The 17,984-nt window shown below is 43.5% G+C and overlaps 1 protein-coding gene and 3 non-coding genes across 6 annotated transcripts; 3 read left to right on the top strand and 1 right to left on the bottom strand.

Annotated features, from left to right (window-relative positions):
• Positions 1 to 873: 873 nt before the first annotated feature.
• LOC127327988 (small nucleolar RNA U61) lies at positions 874 to 952 on the top strand. The gene has a single exon (XR_007868903.1). It is a non-coding gene; the product is annotated as a small nucleolar RNA U61 (small nucleolar RNA).
• Positions 953 to 1,051: 99 nt separating this feature from the next.
• Positions 1,052 to 1,133, top strand: LOC127328003 (small nucleolar RNA snoR14). Its single transcript, XR_007868916.1, has one exon. It is a non-coding gene; the product is annotated as a small nucleolar RNA snoR14 (small nucleolar RNA).
• Positions 1,134 to 1,275: 142 nt separating this feature from the next.
• Positions 1,276 to 1,364, top strand: LOC127328002 (small nucleolar RNA snoR14). Its single transcript, XR_007868915.1, has one exon. It is a non-coding gene; the product is annotated as a small nucleolar RNA snoR14 (small nucleolar RNA).
• Positions 1,365 to 2,381: 1,017 nt separating this feature from the next.
• On the bottom strand, positions 2,382 to 8,050 carry LOC127310695 (probable methyltransferase PMT14). 3 transcript variants are annotated; one of them, XM_051341346.2, is made up of 7 exons: positions 7,764 to 8,050; positions 4,857 to 5,505; positions 4,403 to 4,613; positions 4,027 to 4,318; positions 3,247 to 3,609; positions 3,072 to 3,149; positions 2,382 to 2,822 (listed from the first exon to the last, which is right to left on the bottom strand). In XM_051341346.2, exons 2-7 carry the CDS (start codon positions 5,499 to 5,501, stop codon positions 2,594 to 2,596), a joined length of 1,818 nt encoding a protein of 605 aa, XP_051197306.1. In that variant the 5' UTR covers positions 5,502 to 5,505; positions 7,764 to 8,050; the 3' UTR covers positions 2,382 to 2,593. The 3 variants fall into 3 exon arrangements, with proteins under 3 accessions (XP_051197306.1, XP_051197321.1, XP_071675694.1); XM_051341361.2 differs by having other exon boundaries at positions 7,768 to 7,986; XM_071819593.1 differs by lacking the exon at positions 2,382 to 2,822 and adding an exon at positions 2,872 to 2,932 and having other exon boundaries at positions 7,764 to 7,896.
• Positions 8,051 to 17,984: the final 9,934 nt, after the last annotated feature.

Genomic DNA, 17,984 nt, shown 5'->3' with positions numbered 1-17,984 from the left:
TTACGCCTCACATGACGAAGTGCTTCCATGGTGGATGTTAACAAACTTTATGTCCAATTCTGGGTAGAACCGGAATTCAAGAGTTTTAATGTAGAGCATGAGGGATTCATTTGGTTTTTTTTTTGTCTTAACTTCGTGTTTTGCGTGTTTGTTTTGAGTCTTTGTGTAGAGATTACTCTGTCGGTCTTTCAGATAATTCATTTTACAGCCTTTAAAATTTGGTTGAAAACCAATGGTTTTCATTGTTTACTACTACACCCGTTACATAATATACTATATTGGTTGTAATACTAACATATAACATCTTATATTAGAGGAAACAGAGAAGTCGTTTCATGAAATCTACATGTTCCTCTTAAAAAACTCTAGATTAGTTGCCCTATGCAGGGACCTCAATATTTTTTTTAACATGATCTCTCAATTTTTTTGATAATGAAATAAGTTCAACAGAGTTCCAACTACTGAAATTCAAATTTGATTTTCAGTTTAGTTTTTTTAGAACTTGTTTTTCAGAGGGTTTCAAGAAGTTTATTTTGCACGCGTAATTTCTACAAGCTGGCCCAAGCCCACAAGTTGGGCCATTAGGCTCATTGTTCCGTTATCCTTGCCTGTATCTGTGGAAGCCCAATGGCACTGGCCTGCCAAGATCTAGGGTTTCCCATCCCACTCCCTATAAGACGAAGGGCGCGCACTGCTGCTTTCATCAGCCGCCGTCTTGAACTGATTCATGTGACCAAGCCCCAATGGCGTTCTGAATTTCTGTTGCAACTTTCAATTCCCTCTCTTGAAGCCGTTTTCTCAATTTCGTTTTTCTGTCTGCTTTCTTGCGAAATTTTACATGGTTCTTTGGAGCTTGGTTGCTCTAATTGGTGTCCGCAATGAGGAACGAAACCTGTGCCGGAGGCGGATGCGTCGATGTCGGTAACACAACCCTCTAAGAAGTTCTGAGCCACCCCTCCTTTCGCTTCGATCCAGCTCTGTTATTGTCCGATTTGATCTTCGTAGGCTCTTGCTCCGTTTGCTTGTAGATAGATTGGTAGATGATTTTGATGCGAGGTGATGATTAATGTATCTGTCAATCCCCTGATGTCACAAGGTGAAGACGCACATACATCCCGACAGGCTCTGATCGCATATTTTCTCTACCCGATGATTTTTCTTCTGTTATCTCTCTGTCTGTGCATGCTTTTCCTTCAATTGACCGCGCTTTAGTTGCGTCAAAGATAGGAATCATGAAGGTTCTAAGCCCTCGTTTGTTGGGAGATTGATTTTTATGCGAGGTGATGATGTTATGTATGATAGTCTGTCAATCCCCTGATGTCACAAAGTGAAGACACGCATACATCCCGACAGGCTCTGATCGCATCTATTTGGTCCCTGATTCTCTTATTCTTGGTTGGTTTTGGGTAGTTTTTCTGATTTTCTTGTAGCTGCAGTCAGATCTCTCACTTTTGCAGCAGTTGAATTTTGCTCGTTTGCGCCCTTTCAAATATATTTCACCTTCAAATCATCACTCATTAAATCAATCTAATAACATGGAAAACGAGAAGATGAAGCCCTGTCAAATCTGATCGGAATTTGGGCTATGGCTGTCTGAGCGACTGGCATCCAATGTGCATCAAGGCGGACAAAGCATTCTCGAAATCAAAGATACAAAACGAGAAGATGCAGCCTCTTGGGACGATGGCTATCTGAGCACCTGGCGTCCACCGTACACAGGCAGCCGAAGCATTCACTAAATCAGTATGAAACATCAGAGATAGAAAACGAGAAGTTGCAGCGTGTACAAACGGATGAATTTCTAACAATGACATCTTGGTGGCCTTCGCGTCCGGACTTTGTGGTGCATGACAATAGACACCTTGTAAAAGTTGTACATGAACTCTATTGTAGCTGCAAGGCTGCAACTATAAATTAGGAGAAGCTATAGAAGTGGCTTGATTCATTATTCCCTTGCATTACCCAGCGTTTCAATTGCATTCACTAAACGTAATGATGAACTTCAGTGCTCTAATGTCTGACATCGAGGGTTTAGTGCCACTTTTAAACCATTTTATAAAGTAGAAAAGCGAAGTTACATGAACACTATCGTACCTGCAAGCCTGCAACAGATGTCATTGTTCAACAAGTACTTCCTCTGGCCCTAAATACTTACGCAAAATGTAGGCCAAAATCTGCCAAATAGCAAAATGTTTGAAGTTGTGATAAGAATTTAGAGCGGGAGTACACGGTTTCTTCAACCATCACAGAAAACGAATATTTCCACCATCTCCAATCCACTGAAGAACATCACAAACAAGGGTTCCCATTCTACCAACCTGAACAGCTTTCATTCCCAAAACATGTAAGATATTAAATGCATCTCAGTACAACAAAATCTGACTGAAAATCAGAGGTCTGTATTACCTACAAAAAACTTTTGGAAAATTTCATCAGTTAAGTCTTGTTTTAACACCCTGGAAAAACGTATGAACAACCAGCATCTATGCAGGATCACCATTGCTTGTCGACTAGCATCTCAACTGAGATCTGTATCTATGATATGAACAAAATCTATTCATTGATAGAAAATCATGACGCATGGATCAAGAATCTATGAACGGTTTCCTTCTTCGCTGCCAACCCAGTAGTCTTTAACAGCAATCAGAATTTTTTCGGCCACAAGGGGGCCATCTTCGTGGTCAAGTAGCTTGGACTTCCACCGCATTCCTGTCACCGTCCTCCTCACCTTGTTCAGTACCTCTACACTGTCCCGTAGTATGACAGCACCCTCTGGACGCAAGATCCTATCCATCTCAAGAAGAATGTCTTCCAGGTCACACCTAACAAGTGCACAAATTCATGTAAGAGTGCATGGATTGTCATTATAGTATTTCCAGGTCACACCTAACAAGGAGTGCATGGATTGTCATTATAGTATTCCAGGTCACACCTAACAAGTGCACAAATTCATGTAAGAGTGCATGGATTGTCATTATAGTATTCCAGGTAACACCTAACAAGTGCACAAATTCATGTAAGAGTGCATAGATTGTCATCATAGTATCTCCAGGAGAGAAGAGATCACCTACTTGTTCTGATACAAACTGAAGACGCCGCTGGCATGTATCATGTCATATGTCCTAGGGTACGTAGAGAAGGCCTCACACCTGATAACAGCACAAAAGTAAAGGTAATTCAAGAACGGTTTCAACAAATAACATATCATTGACGATAGATACCAGAACAGGAAAACTTCAGACTCACCAATCATGGTATATGCCAATAAGACCTCGCTCGTAGATGATACCGAGAGTGTTCCTCTCTGATATCGTAGGCACAACGTTCATGACCCAGGAGCCAGGAGAATAAAGCACTGCAGCAAAACTTCCGAGGCCTGCATTCATATCCAAGATATTCCTATACCTCGAAGTCCCTATCAACTTGTTTATCCTCTTGTATGTATCAACATGCTTCTTCCACAACTTCTTATCCTCTTCATAGACTTCTTCTGTAACTCCTGGGGTACCTTCTAGAATTCTGGGAGGGACGGCAAATAGTCTCTCTGGAAACTTCTGCAGCTGTGCTCCATCTGGGATAGGTGTTATACAAGCTTCCATTTTCTTATACCTATAGTATAAACAATGGAGAAATGTGATTAAAAACTTATATAATGCAAGGACAGAACATATAGAAGTCAAGAACTCCTGCCTAAGAAATGGCAGAGAAAATGTAACAATCTCAAAACTAGAAATGATCCCCTAAGAAGCTCTTGCTGTCTTGAAATAGCTCATCAATTTTATGAGATCGCTCAGTTGAGTACTCAAGTTGATGTGCATGTTACGCATAATGGAAGGAGAGAATATAAAAGGCATAATTTCTGCCTATGTTTCAGCAGAAGAAGTGTAACAATCTCAAAGCTAGAAAGGGAAGCTCTTGCTGTCTTGAAAATAGCTCATTAATTTTGTTAAATTGCTCAGTTGAGTACTCAAGTTGATGTGCATGTTAGTAGTTGGCAGCATGTCTGTATATACATAGAGAGCATACCAGATATCATCTGCATCTTGTACATTGCACATCTTGCTAGTACGATCATTCTTGTTCTGGCATGCATTTGAATTCGCCTTTTTCTGCCAAATAACAGTATCTCCCTTCTCGTAGATTTTATCCCAGCAAAGCATTTCAGCAATGTTCTCAATTCTCTTTTGTTCTTCCTCTGCATCTTGTTTGGATCTTTTCCATGTCTTGTAATATGTCTTCCAATTGACAGGAGGACCAGATAATATCCAATAACCCCCGGGCCTAAGAACCCGATCCACTTCCATCATGTACATTCCATCTGCAGGAAGCAAAATACTATAGCTCGTTAAAATTCCAATTGACACAAGTATTCCAACATTTGTGCACGGTTGGCAGCACTCACCATTTGACTTCCAGGGAATTAAGCAGCGTGAGCAATGGGCCATATCAAAAGATCTAGATGGGTATGGGAGCTTTATAGTCCCGAGTACTCCAATTACTGCAGGAACACCTCGCTCCAAAGAAAATTGAACCTGAGCTTCGTGTGAGTCTCGAGGTGCAAATGACATGGTCAATATATTTCTATCCATTAGGTAGGCACCCCAGCTTGCAACCTACACATGGTCCGAATGTTATTCCAAATCTTCAGGGCAATAATGCAACACAATAAGGAAAAAAGACCGAATCATATATGTGAAAATACCACAAAGTTGGACGAGGAAGACATGCACAAGACACTTAAGATCAAATGAGGTACAGCATAAACTAAGCAATGATGCAACTGAGACTACAACTACTAATGCGATACTGTAAATAGCAGATAAGCAATGAAAGAAATATGTGTTTGTTAGGCATACCCCACATCCAGTATCAAGTGCAGTCCTAATGGTGCCATCAGCAAGTGGAATGACTGATGCAAGTTCATCAATGTAAGCGCTTGCTCCATTCGGAAACATTGTCCCTCCTCCTGGAAAATGGAACACATCTCCCTGGTACTGGATCCAGTTCTGAACAGCTTTCTCGACTGCCAGACTCTTGTACGGAGCATTTGCATACGGAACATAGTCGCGACTCTTGGGCCAAGGAAAAGGGGTGACATAGCCTTTTGGTGCCGGGATAAGACAGTGCAGTTTCTCATTTTCCGCAGGACAATGCCTCTCTCGATATGTCATATTTTCTCTAGGAAATTTCATTGCTCTGTTCTGGTCTTGGCAAGGAGTATAGTCACTGTATCTAATATGGCATGGCTTGAACACTTTACTGTTCATGACCAACGGATTAACGCCATCCATGGTATGATGAGTCTCGAAGTGCAAATTTGACAAGATTTTTGTACAGTCGGTTTCCTTTTCCACCCTCAGTGCTATACTGTCACCCCTCCCTGACCCACTTTTCTGCCAAGCGCCTAGTATATAGAAGAAGCCACACAAACCCATCACAATTACTACTGACATGATGCTCCGTGTCCTACGGTCACCTGGATTCATTCTCGAGCCCCTCATGAACCTGAAATTGTTGCAGGAAAACATAAGTGTTCAATCTAAATGGACTACGCATTTGCAATGTTACAGCTTATCCATAAGACATCCACACCACATTAATGAAACGCAGATGTATCAAATCAAACCAAAGAAAAAGGCATTAAAATCCTAATGGATGACAATGGCATCAGATGATGACAATAGGTAACAGAAACAACAATTGATTATTGGATATGACTTCAATTTCACATGCTATAAATCTACTCCTAGGTGTTAGGATCTGATAGATATGAAACCAGGCATCTTTTACAAAACCTCATGCATAATTTAGACCAAAGAGCTTATCACAAATCTACTAGTAGATAGCTTTCACAGAAGGTGTATACTAAGACCTGTAACAGACTAGCAGTCATCAAGAGAATAACCCAGCTGACACAGTGGCGATCACATCTTTTACAAACCCTCATGCATAATTTAGACCAAAGAGCTTATGACAAATCTACTTCTAGATGTCTATTTACAGAAGGTGTATACTAAGACGTGTAGCTGTGTAGCAGACTAGCAGTCATCAAAAGAAAAACCCACTTCACGTACTGGCAAGGAGCTAACATCAATTTAGCTGAAAAAATCGCCTTCTAGCTGAAAAAAGTTGTTCAAATCCTAATATATGGCAACTGCATCAGATGATCACAAGTGGTAACAGCAAACAACGATTGATTACTGGGCAGTGACTTCAATTACACATGCTATAAATCTACTTCTAGTTGTCAGGATCTGATCCAGATGAAACCAGGCAAAACCTCATGCATAATTTAGACCAAAGAGCTTATCACACATTAGAAATCTACTTCTAGATGACTACTCCAGACGGTGCATTCTAAGACCTGTAGCAGCCATCAACAGGATGGCCTAGTTCGTGCACATGGCGATCGTAGGAGTATTAGCTAAGAATTCGCCACTCAGAACGAAGTAGCCCTGATAGAAGCATCTGCAAATCCACCCAATATTTCCTCCATAACAATCAGAACTAAAATAAAAATACGCAGGCATCCGGTCGCAGATTCCAACCCTGTCAACCCTAATTCCAACGAGAGCAAGTGAGCTCTGCAGTTCTACGACCACAATCAAGGAAATCCCGATCCAGCCACGGCACATACGCAAACCAGAGCGCGCGGCGGATCAGAATCAGCGCGCAACGAACAGAAATGCGGTGTTCGTTGCGGAATTCCACCAAGGTCCGAACCCAGCCGCCCAAGCAAAATCGAAAACGAAATCCGTCGCGGGGAGCACGCGAGCAGGAGCAAAGCATCTCTTACACAACCCTCATGCATAATTTAGACCAAAGAGCCTGTCAAAAATCTACTTCTAGATGTCTATTTACAGAAGGTGTATACTAAGAAGTGTAGCTGTGTAGCAGACTAGCAGTCGTCAAAAGAATAACCCAGTTCGCCTACTGGCAAGGAGCTAACATTAATTAAGCTGGAAAATCGCCTTCTAGCTGAAAAAAAGTTGTTAAAATCCTAATGGATGGCAACTGCATCAGATGATGACAAGTGGTAACAGCAAACAACGATTGATTACTGGGCAGTGACTTCAATTTCACATGTTATAAATCCACGTCTAGTTGTCAGGATCTGATCCAGATGAAACCAGGCAAAGCCTCATGCACAATTTAGACCAAAGAGCTCATCACAAGTTAGAATTCGAGTACTTCTAGATGTCTACTTCAGACGGTGCACTCTAAGACCTGTAGCAGTCATCAACAGAATGGCCTAGTTCGTGCATATATGGCGACCCTAGGAGCTAGAGGTAGCATCGTTTTAGCTAAGAATTCGACACCTAGAACGAAGTAGCCCTTATAGAAGAATTAGCGATTCCACCCACTGTTTAATCCATAGCAATCAGAAGTAATAAAATAAAAACACGCAGCCACCGGTCGCAGATTCCAACCCAGTCAACCCTAATTCCAAGGAGAGCAAGTGAGCTGTGCAGTACCACGACCACAACCACGGAAAATCCGGATCCAACCACGGCATGTACACAAACCAGAGAGCGCGGCGGATCAGAAGCAGCGCGCAACGAACAGAAATGCGGCGCGGAGTTCCAGCAAGGCCCGAACCCGCAGGAGCAAGCCGAAGCAAAATCGAGAACGAAATCCGTCGCGGGAACACCCGCAGGAGCAAGCGAAGCGAAACGAAGCGAGAGAATCCGAGGTACGGGGAGCTCGCGCGAGCGGGGATGGAACCGGGACCAAGGGTTTCGGAGTGGAGGAAGCGAGCGAACCTGCCTCCGTGTCGTCTCCGCAGTGGGGGCCGGGTAGCTTCGAGCGGGCCGGGGAGGCGGAGGCGGAGGCGGAGGCGAGGGGCTCCCCGGCGGGGTGGTGGCGGGCGGGGCCGCGGCGTCAGCGGAGAGGGGATTTGGTGGCGGTGGTGGTGGTGGTGGTGGTGATGGTGGCGGGGGCCGCTGGTGGTTTGACTTAGGCCGCTGGCGGGCGGCGGCGGAGTCGGCTCATCGGCCGAGGACAACGGGAAAGGGGGCGAATGAATGAGAGGGGCGGACCGGAGGCGAGCGACACGGAAGTAGGCAAGACCGCAAGAGACGGCTGCCGGCCGGTTTACTTGCGCCTTGTGTCGTGTTGGCTGGTTGGGATTTTTCTCTTTTCGTGTGACTGGAAGAGCGTTGTTTATCTGTTTGATTGATGAATTGATCAACTGAAAAAATGTATATGCCGATGTCCTGAAAATAGTGCTGAGCCTACGGTCGCTATCCTTCATCCGTGTTGAGATGTGCACAGCGGCGGAGGACGTTGTGAATGTTTGGTAGGGCAAAATCATAGGCATACATCAACCTGTGCATGGTTTGGTGTTAAACCAGTCAAACCGCGAGCCCAACCCGCACCAAACCGCATAAGTGGTTTTTGCCCGGTTTGCGTCAACCCGCACAACTAAACCGTGTAGTATAAAAATTATTTCATGGTCTGAAACCGGTTTGACCCTGTCAAAACCGCACCAAACCACTCCCGCATCGCACCCCTCCCCAATCCCCATCTCACAACTTCACAAGCCGCCGGCTCGCCGCTAGGGCACGGCGGGGGCTCGCCGCTAGGGCACGGCGGGGCGCCGGCTCTGAGGCTGCAGCAGACATGGAAGATCCTAGCGCTGATGGCTTGCTGCGGGCTGGGGGAGATACGGGAGCAGAAGGAGCTACCGGCGGAGCTGAGCCGAGCGGCCTTGGCGCCGGCGAGGGCGAGGCGGCGACGGCGACGGCAAATCGGATCACATCTTCTTCCCAGCGTCCCCTAAGGAAGCAGTTTCGCACACCATAGGTATGTCTCCCGGTTCATTGCTATTTCTTGATTTGACCACGGTGGAGATGTGTGTGTGTCTATTTTCCTCGCCCCCCAGCATTGCCTCCCCAATCCACCACAGGTCATTGCGTTCAATCCATGGCAATCCGCTGATCAGCTTTGTGTTTGATTGATCGATTGAGTCCTGGCGTACATCGGTAGAGGTAGAGGCAGTAGGAAGTTCATAACGTGCTTGATGTTCATCGTAGGCAGCTGTAAATTTTGTTCTGTAGTTGTATACTTGTGTTGTTGTGTGGAAGTGTAGATGCACGCATGTATTGTTGTTGTATATTTTTCTTCCTCTGAGAGTAACGGAGCAGGAGGCTCAAGCTATGATGCATCGGAACATGGTCGAATCAAGAAATAGCAGTGGCGCATCAGTAGTAATTCAGTATTGCTCCATGTGGAATGATTGAGCCACCGATCACACAATCAAATTGCACTTATGATTGTGAAAGTTCTGTCCTAGGAAACAAACAAGCTGCATCTACTTTCTGTTTTCTGCACTTATTCATAGGTTTTGTAAGTTTGATGTTAAAAGTGTTGATTTAACTAATGATATGGCTAGAGAAGTTTGAAGGAGTAGCTCATTGGTGTGTCTACTCAGGTGTTATTTTGAATTTCTGAGCTATCCTATATGCAATCGTCAACCGAACTCTAAAATTCATATTCTTTTTACAGGCCATAAGAAGTAATGTGCAAGTGGAGAATTCGCAACATGAAGCTGAAACAGACTCAACTGCATCATCACCCCAGCCACCCTTACCTAGAGGGAGAGGCCATTCTGCTCTGCCACAACCAATTGATGGACCATCCACAAATAAAGTTCGGAAGAGCCCCAGGTCTCGAGTTCAAATCCTGGCTTTCATAATTTATTCTAAAAAATCCCCGCAGTCTCCTGCCGTGTGTATCCGGCCTCCCGCTGCCTCTTTCCTGCCGTGTGTATCCGTGTTGGAGATATGCCCAAGAGGCAATAATAAAAGTGGTTATTATATATCTTTATGTTTATGATAAAAGTTTATATACCATGCTATAATTGTATTAACCGAAACATTAGTACATGTGTGATATGTAGACAACAAGAAGTCCCTAGTATGCCTCTTAAACTAGCTTGTTGATTAATGGATGATTAGTTTCATAATCATGAACATTGGATGTTATTAATAACAAGGTTATATCATTATATGAATGATGTAATGGACACACCCAATTAAGCGTAGCATAAGATCTCGTCATTAAGTTATTTGCTATAAGCTTTCGATACATAGTTACCTAGTCCTTATGACCATGAGATCATATAAATCACTTATACCGGAAAGGTACTTTGATTACACCAAACGCCACTGCGTAAATGGGTGGTTATAAAGGTGGGATTAAGTATCCGGAAAGTATGAGTTGAGGCATATGGATCAACAGTGGGATTTGTCCATCCCGATGACGGATAGATATATTCTGGGCCCTCTTGGTGGAATGTCGTCTAATGTCTTGTAAGCATATGAATAAGTTCATAAGAGACCACATACCACGGTACGAGTAAAGAGTACTTGTCAGGAGACGAGGTTGAACAAGATATAGAGTGATACCGAAGATCAAACCTCGGACAAGTAAAATATCGCGTGACAAAGGGAATTGGTATTGTATGTGAATGGTTCATTCGATCACTAAAGTCATCGTTGAATATGTGGGAGCCATTATGGATCTCTGATACGTCTCCGACGTATCGATAATTTCTTATGTTCCATGCCACATTATTGATGTTATCTACATGTTTTATGCACATTTTATGTCATATTCGTGCATTTTCTGGAACTAACCTATTAACAAGATGCCGAAGTGCCGGTTCTCGTTTTCCGCTGTTTTTGGTTTCAGAAATCCTAGTAACGAAATATTCTCGGAATCGGACGAAATCAACGCCTGTGTTCCTATTTTCACCGGAAGCATCCGTAACACACGAGAAGGACCAGAGGGGGGCACTGGGCCCCCAGCACCATAGGCCGGCGCGGCCTGTGCCCCGGCCGCGCCGCCATATGGTGTGGCCACCCCTTCAGCCCTCCCGCGCCGCCTCTTCGCCTATTTAAAGCCTCCGTCGGGAAAACCCCGATGCGTTCGACGAAACCCACGTAAACCTTCCGTAGCCGCCGCCATCGCGAGGCCAAGATCCTGGGGACAGAGTCTCTGTTCCGGCACCCTGCCGGAGCGGGGAAGTGCCCCCGGAAGGCTTCTCCATCGACACCGCTGCCATCTCCACCGCCATCTTCATCACCGCTGCTGCTCCCATGAGGAGGGAGTAGTTCTCCATCGAGGCTCGGGGCTGTACCGGTAGCTATGTGGTTCATCTCTCTCCTATGTACTTCAATACAATGATCTCATGAGCTGCTTTACATGATTGAGATTCATATGAGTTTGTATCACAATTTATCTATGTGCTACTCTAGCAAAGTTATTAAAGTAGTTCTATTCCTCCTGCACGTGTGTAAAGGTGACAGTGTGTGCACCGTGTTAGTACTTGGTTTATGCTATGATCATGATCTCTTGTAGATTGCGAAGTTAACTATTGCTATGATAATATTGATGTGATCTATTCCTCCTACATATGCATGAAGGTGACAGTGTGCATGCTATGTTAGTACTTGGTTTAGTCTTTTGATCTATCTTACACTACAAGGTTACTTAAACATGAGCATTATTGTGGAGCTTGTTAACTCCGGCATTGAGGGTTCGTGTAATCCTACGCAATGTGTTCATTATCCAACAAAAGTGTAGAGTATGCATTTATCTATTCTGTTATGTGATCAATGTTGAGAGTGTCCACTAGTGAAAGTCTAATCCCTAGGCCTTGTTCCTAAATACTGCTATCGCTGCTTGTTTACTGTTTTACTGTGTTACTACTGCTGCAATACTACCACCATCAACTACACGCCAGCAAGCTATTTTCTGGCACTGTTGCTACTGCTCATACTTATTCATACCACCTGTATTTCACTATCTCTTCGCCGAACTAGTGCACCTATTAGGTGTGTTGGGGACACAAGAGACTTCTTGCTTTGTGGTTGCAGGGTTGCATGAGAGGGATATCTTTGACCTCTTCCTCCCTGAGTTCGATAAACCTTGGGTGATCCACTTAAGGGAAAACTTGCTGCTGTTCTACAAACCTCTGCTCTTGGAGGCCCAACACTGTCTACAGGAAAGGAGGGGGAACGTAGACATCAAGTTATTTTCTGGCGCCGTTGCCGGGGAGGAAAGGTAAAAGGCACTCATACTCCGGTTCCAGGTAAAGTACTTTTCTGGCGCCATTGTGTTTGTGCTCGAAGCTATTTCCTTTAGATCCTGCAATTGCATCTTTTTGTTTCTTGTTTACACTAGTTTGGCATAATGGACAAGAATGAGCTTCTATTTCTATTTCCTGATTTAAAACATGGATTGTTTGATGCGAAAATTAAAAAACCTATGGAATCTTATTTGCATGCTGGTAGTAATATTAGTATGAACGCTTTGAACACCATTGTTGATAATAATATAGAAAGTTCTAAGCTTGGGGAAGCTGGTTTTCATGATCTTTTTAGTCCCCCAAGCATTGAGGAGAAAATTTTCTTTGATGATACTTTGCCTCCTATTTATGATGATTATAATGATAGTGGTCTTTTGGTGCCACCTACTATGGAGAGTGAATTTTATTGTGATTATACTATGCCTCCTATATTTGATGATGAGAACAATAATGATAGCTACTTTGTTGAATTTGCTCCCACTACAACTAATAAAATTGACTATGCTTATGTGGAGAGTAATTATTTTATGCATGAGACTCATGATAAGAATGCTTTATGTGATAGTTATATTGTTGAGTTTGCTCATGACACTACTGAAAGTTATTATGACAGGGGAAAATATGGTTGTAGAAATTTTCATGTTACTAAAACACCTCTCTATGTGCTGAAATTTTTGAAGCTATACTTGTTTTATCTTCCTATGCTTGTTACTTTGCTCTTCATGAACTTGTTTATTTACAAGATTCCTATGCATAGGAAGCATGTTAGACTTAAATGTGTTTTGAATTTGCCTCTTGATGCTCTCTTTTGCTTCAACTACTATTTCTTATGAGTGCATCATTAAAACTGCTGAGCCCATCTTAATGGCTATAAAGAAAGAACTTCTTGGGAGATAACCCATGTGTTATTTTGCTACAGTACTTTGTTTTATATTTGTGTCTTGGAAGTTGTTTACTACTGTAGCAACCTCTCCTTATCTTAGTTTTGTGTTTTGTTGTGCCAAGTAAAGTCGTTGATAGAAAAGTCAATACTAGATTTGGATTACTGCGCAGAAACAGATTTCTTTGCTGTCACGAATCTGGGCAAAATTCTCTGTAGGTAACTCAGAAAATTATGCCAATTTACGTGAGTGATCCTCAGATATGTACGCAACTTTCATTCAATTTGGGAATTTTCATCTGAGCAAGCCTGTGCCATTTTAAAATTCGTCTTTACGGACTGTTCTGTTTTGACAGATTCTGCCTTTTATTTCGCATTGCTTCTTTCGCTGTGTTGGGTGGATTTCTTTGTTCCATTACCTTCCAGTAGCTTTGAGCAATGTCCAGAAGTGTTAAGAATGATTGTGTTACCTCTGAACATGTGAGTTTTTGATTATGCACTAACCCTCTAATGAGTTTGTTTCGAGTTTGGTGTGGAGGAAGTTTTCAAGGGTCAAGAGAGGAGGATGATATACTACGATCAAGAAGAGTGAAAAGTCTAAGCTTGGGGATGCCCCGGTGGTTCACCCCTGCATATATCAAGAAGACTCAAGCGTCTAAGCTTGGGATGCCCAAGGCATCCCCTTCTTCATCGACAACATTATCAGGTTCCTCCCCTGAAACTATATTTTTATTCAGTCACAACTTATGTACTTTACTTGGAGCGTCTGTTTGTTTTTGTTTTTGCTTGTGTTTGAATAAATTGGATTACATCATGCTTGTGTGGGAGAGAGACACGCTCCGCTGGTTCGTATGAACACATGTGTTCTTAGCTCATAATATTCATGGCGAAGTTTCCTCTTCGTTAAATTGTTATATGGTTGGAATTGTAAAATGATACATGTAGTAATTGCTATAAATGTCTTGGGTAATGTGATACTTGGCAATTGTTGTGCTCATGTTTAAGCTCTTGCATCATATACTTTGCACCTATTAGTGAAGAATACATAGAGCATGCTAAAATTTGGTTTGCATAATTGGTCTCTCTAAGGTCTAGATAATTTCTAGTATTGAGTTTTGAACAACAAGGAAGACGGTGTAGAGTCTTATAATGTTTACAATATGTCTTTTATGTGAGTTTTGCTGCACCGGTTCATCCTTGTGTTTGTTTCAAATAGCCTTGCTAGCCTAAACCTTGTATCGAGAAGGAATACTTCTCATGCATCCAAATCCTTGAGCCAAACAACACTATGCCATTTGTGTCTACCATACCTACCTACTACATGGTATTTTCCGCCATTCCAAAGTAAATTGCTTGAGTGCTACCTTTAAAATTCCATCATTCGCCTTACAATATATAGCTCATGGGACAAATAGCTTAAAAAAACTATTGTGGTATTGAATATGTAATTATGCACTTTATCTCTTATTAAGTTGCTTGTTGTGCGATAACCATGTTCACTGGGGACGCCATCAACTATTCTTTGTTGAATTTCATGTGAGTTGCTATGCATGTTCGTCTTGTCTGAAGTAAGAGCGATCTACCACCTTATGGTTAAGCATGCATATTGTTAGAGAAGAACATTGGGCCGCTAACTAAAGCCATGATCCATGGTGGAAGTTTCAGTTTTGGACAGATATCCTCAATCTCAAATGAGAAAATTATTAATTGTTGTTACATGCTTATGCATAAAAGAGGAGTCCATTATCTGTTGTCTATGTTGTCCCGGTATGGATGTCTAAGTTGAGAATAATCAATAGCGAGAAATCCAATGCGAGCTTTCTCCTTAGACCTTTGTACAGGCGGCATAGAGGTACCCCATTGTGACACTTGGTTAAAACATGTGCATTGTGATGATCCGGTAGTCCAAGCTAATTAGGACAAGGTGCGGGCACTATTAGTATACTATGCATGAGGCTTGCAACTTGTAAGATATAATTTACATGATACATATGCTTTATTACTACCGTTGACAAAATTGTTTCATGTTTTCAAAATCAAAGCTCTAGCACAAATATAGCAATCGATGCTTTTCCTCTATGGAGGACCATTCTTTTACTTTCAATGTTGAGTCAGTTCACCTATTTCTCTCCACCTCAAGAAGCAAACACTTGTGTGAACTGTGCATTGATTCCTACATACTTGCTTATTGCACTTATTATATTACTCTATGTTGACAATATCCATGAGATATGCATGTTACAAGTTGAAAGCAACCGCTGAAACTTCATCTTCCTTTGTGTTGCTTCAATACTTTTACTTTGAATTATTGCTTTATGAGTTAACTCTTATGCAAGACTTATTGATGCTTGTCTTGAAGTACTATTCATGAAAAGTCTTTGCTATATGATTCACTTGTTTACTCATGTCATATACATCGTTTTGATCGCTGCATTCATTACATATGTTTACAAATAGTATGATCAAGGTTATGATGGCATGTCACTCCAGAAATTATCCTTGTTATCGTTTTACCTGCTCGGGACGAGCAGAACTAAGCTTGGGGATGCTGATACGTCTCCAACGTATTGATAATTTCTTATGTTCCATGCCACATTATTGATGTTATCTACATGTTTTATGCACACTTTATGTCATATTCGTGCATTTTCTGGAACTAACCTATTAACAAGATGCCGAAGTGCCGTTCTGTTTTCTGCATTTTGGTTTCGTAAATCCTAGTAACGAAATATTCTCGGAATCGGACGAAATCAACGCCTGTGTTCCTATTTTCACCGAAGCATCCGTAACACACGAGAAGGACCAGAGGGGGGGCACTGGGCCCCCAGACCATAGGCCGGCGCGGCCCAGGCCCTGGCCGCGCCGCCATATGGTGTGGCCACCCCTTCAGCCCTCCTGCGCCGCCTCTTCGCCTATTTAAAGCCTCCGTCGGGAAAAACCTGATGCGTTCGACGAAACCCACAGAAACCTTCCAGAGCCGCCGCCATCGCGAGGCCAAGATCTGGGGGACAGGAGTCTCTGTTCCGGCACCCTGCCGGAGCGGGGAAGTGCCCCCGGAAGGCTTCTCCATCGACACCGCTGCCATCTCCACCGCCATCTTCATCACCGCCGCTGCTCCCATGAGGAGGGAGTAGTTCTCCATCGAGGCTCGGGGCTGTGCCGGTAGCTATGTGGTTCATCTGTCTCGTATTTACTTCAATACAATGATCTCATGAGCTGCTTTACATGATTGAGATTCATATGAGTTTGTATCACAATTTATCTATGTGCTACTCTAGCAAAGTTATTAAAGTAGTTCTATTCCTCCTGCACGTGTGTAAAGGTGACAGTGTGTGCACCGTGTTAGTACTTGGTTTATGCTATGATCATGATCACTTGTAGATTGCGAAGTTAACTATTGCTATGATAATATTGATGTGATCTATTCCTCCTACATATGCATGAAGGTGACAGTGTGCATGCTATGTTAGTACTTGGTTTAGTCTTTTGATCTATCTTACACTACAAGGTTACTTAAACATGAGCATTATTGTGGAGCTTGTTAACTCCGGCATTGAGGGTTCGTGTAATCCTACGCAATGTGTTCATTATCCAACAAAAGTGTAGAGTATGCATTTATCTATTCTGTTATGTGATCAATGTTGAGAGTGTCCACTAGTGAAAGTCTAATCCCTAGGCCTTGTTCCTAAATACTGCTATCGCTGCTTGTTTACTGTTTTACTGTGTTACTACTGCTGCAATACTACCACCATCAACTACACGCCAGCAAGCTATTTTCTGGCACTGTTGCTACTGCTCATACTTATTCATACCACCTGTATTTCACTATCTCTTCGCCGAACTAGTGCACCTATTAGGTGTGTTGGGGACACAAGAGACTTCTTGCTTTGTGGTTGCAGGGTTGCATGAGAGGGATATCTTTGACCTCTTCCTCCCTGAGTTCGATAAACCTTGGGTGATCCACTTAAGGGAAAACTTGCTGCTGTTCTACAAACCTCTGCTCTTGGAGGCCCAACACTGTCTACAGGAAAGGAGGGGGAACGTAGACATCAATCTCCAGATCCCGCTATTGGTTATTGGTCAGAGTAAGTACTCAACCATGTCCGCATAGTTCGCGAACCGTAGGGTGACACACTTAAAGTTGGATGTTGAAATGGTAGAACTTGAATATGGAATGGAGTTCGAATATTTGTTCGGAGTCCCGGATGAGATCCCGGACATCACGAGGAGTTCCGGAATGGTCCGGAGAATAAGATTCATATATAGGATGTCATTTTATGTGAATTAAAATGATGCGGAAGGTTCTATGGAAGGTTCTAGAAGGTTCTAGAAAAGTCCGGAAGAAACCACCAAGGAAGGTGGAGTCCCTCCGGGACTCCACCTCCATGGCCGGCCAACCCTAGTGGGGGAGGAGTCCCAAGTGGACTCCCCCTATGGGGACCGGCCACCCCCCCACATGGAAGGGGGGAATCCCACCCAAGTGGGATTCCCACCTTGGGTAGGTTTCCCTATCACATGGAAGGTTTTGGGTTCAGGTCTTATTCGGAGACTTGTAGTCCAACACTTGGGGCTTCCACCTATATAATGAGGGGCCAAGGGAAGGGGGCCGGCCACCCCAAGACCACAACCTGGCCGCCCCCCCTTGAGTGGTCGGCCACCCCCTCCCAAACCCTAGCCGCCCCCTCTCCTCCATAGCTCCCGCGTGCTTTAGCGAAGCTCCGCCGGAGTTCTCCACCGCCACCGACACCACGCTGTCGTGCTGTCGGATTCAAGAGGAGCTACTACTTCCGCTGCCCGCTGGAATGGGAGGTGGACGTCGTCTTCATCAACAACCGAACGTGTGACCGAGTACGGAGGTGCTGCCCGTTCGTGGCGCCGTGATCAAGATCTTCTACGCGCTTTTGCAAGCGGCAAGTGAACGTCTACCGCAGCAACAAGAGCCTCATCTTGTAGGCTTTGGAATCTCTTCAAGGGTGAGACTCGATAATCCCCTCGTTGCTACCGTCTTCT

Source organism: Lolium perenne, chromosome 1, assembly GCF_019359855.2.
Source record: "Lolium perenne isolate Kyuss_39 chromosome 1, Kyuss_2.0, whole genome shotgun sequence".
NCBI lineage: Eukaryota > Viridiplantae > Streptophyta > Magnoliopsida > Poales > Poaceae > Lolium > Lolium perenne.
Note: the sequence above shows the minus strand (reverse complement) of the source record. Positions and strands in the feature narration are given on the sequence as shown.

What these genes read in the sequence shown, in the direction of transcription:
- LOC127310695 (XM_051341346.2), bottom strand. Translation starts at nt 5,501, where the DNA reads ATGAGGGGCTCGAGAATGAATCCAGGTGACCGTAGGACACGGAGCATC. An exon ending in AATTCCCTGGAAGTCAAATG is followed by an intron (nt 4,319 to 4,402) that starts GTGAGTGCTGCC and finishes TGCTTCCTGCAG; the next exon opens with ATGGAATGTACATGATGGAA. An exon ending in CAAGATGCAGATGATATCTG is followed by an intron (nt 3,610 to 4,026) that starts GTATGCTCTCTA and finishes TTTATACTATAG; the next exon opens with GTATAAGAAAATGGAAGCTT.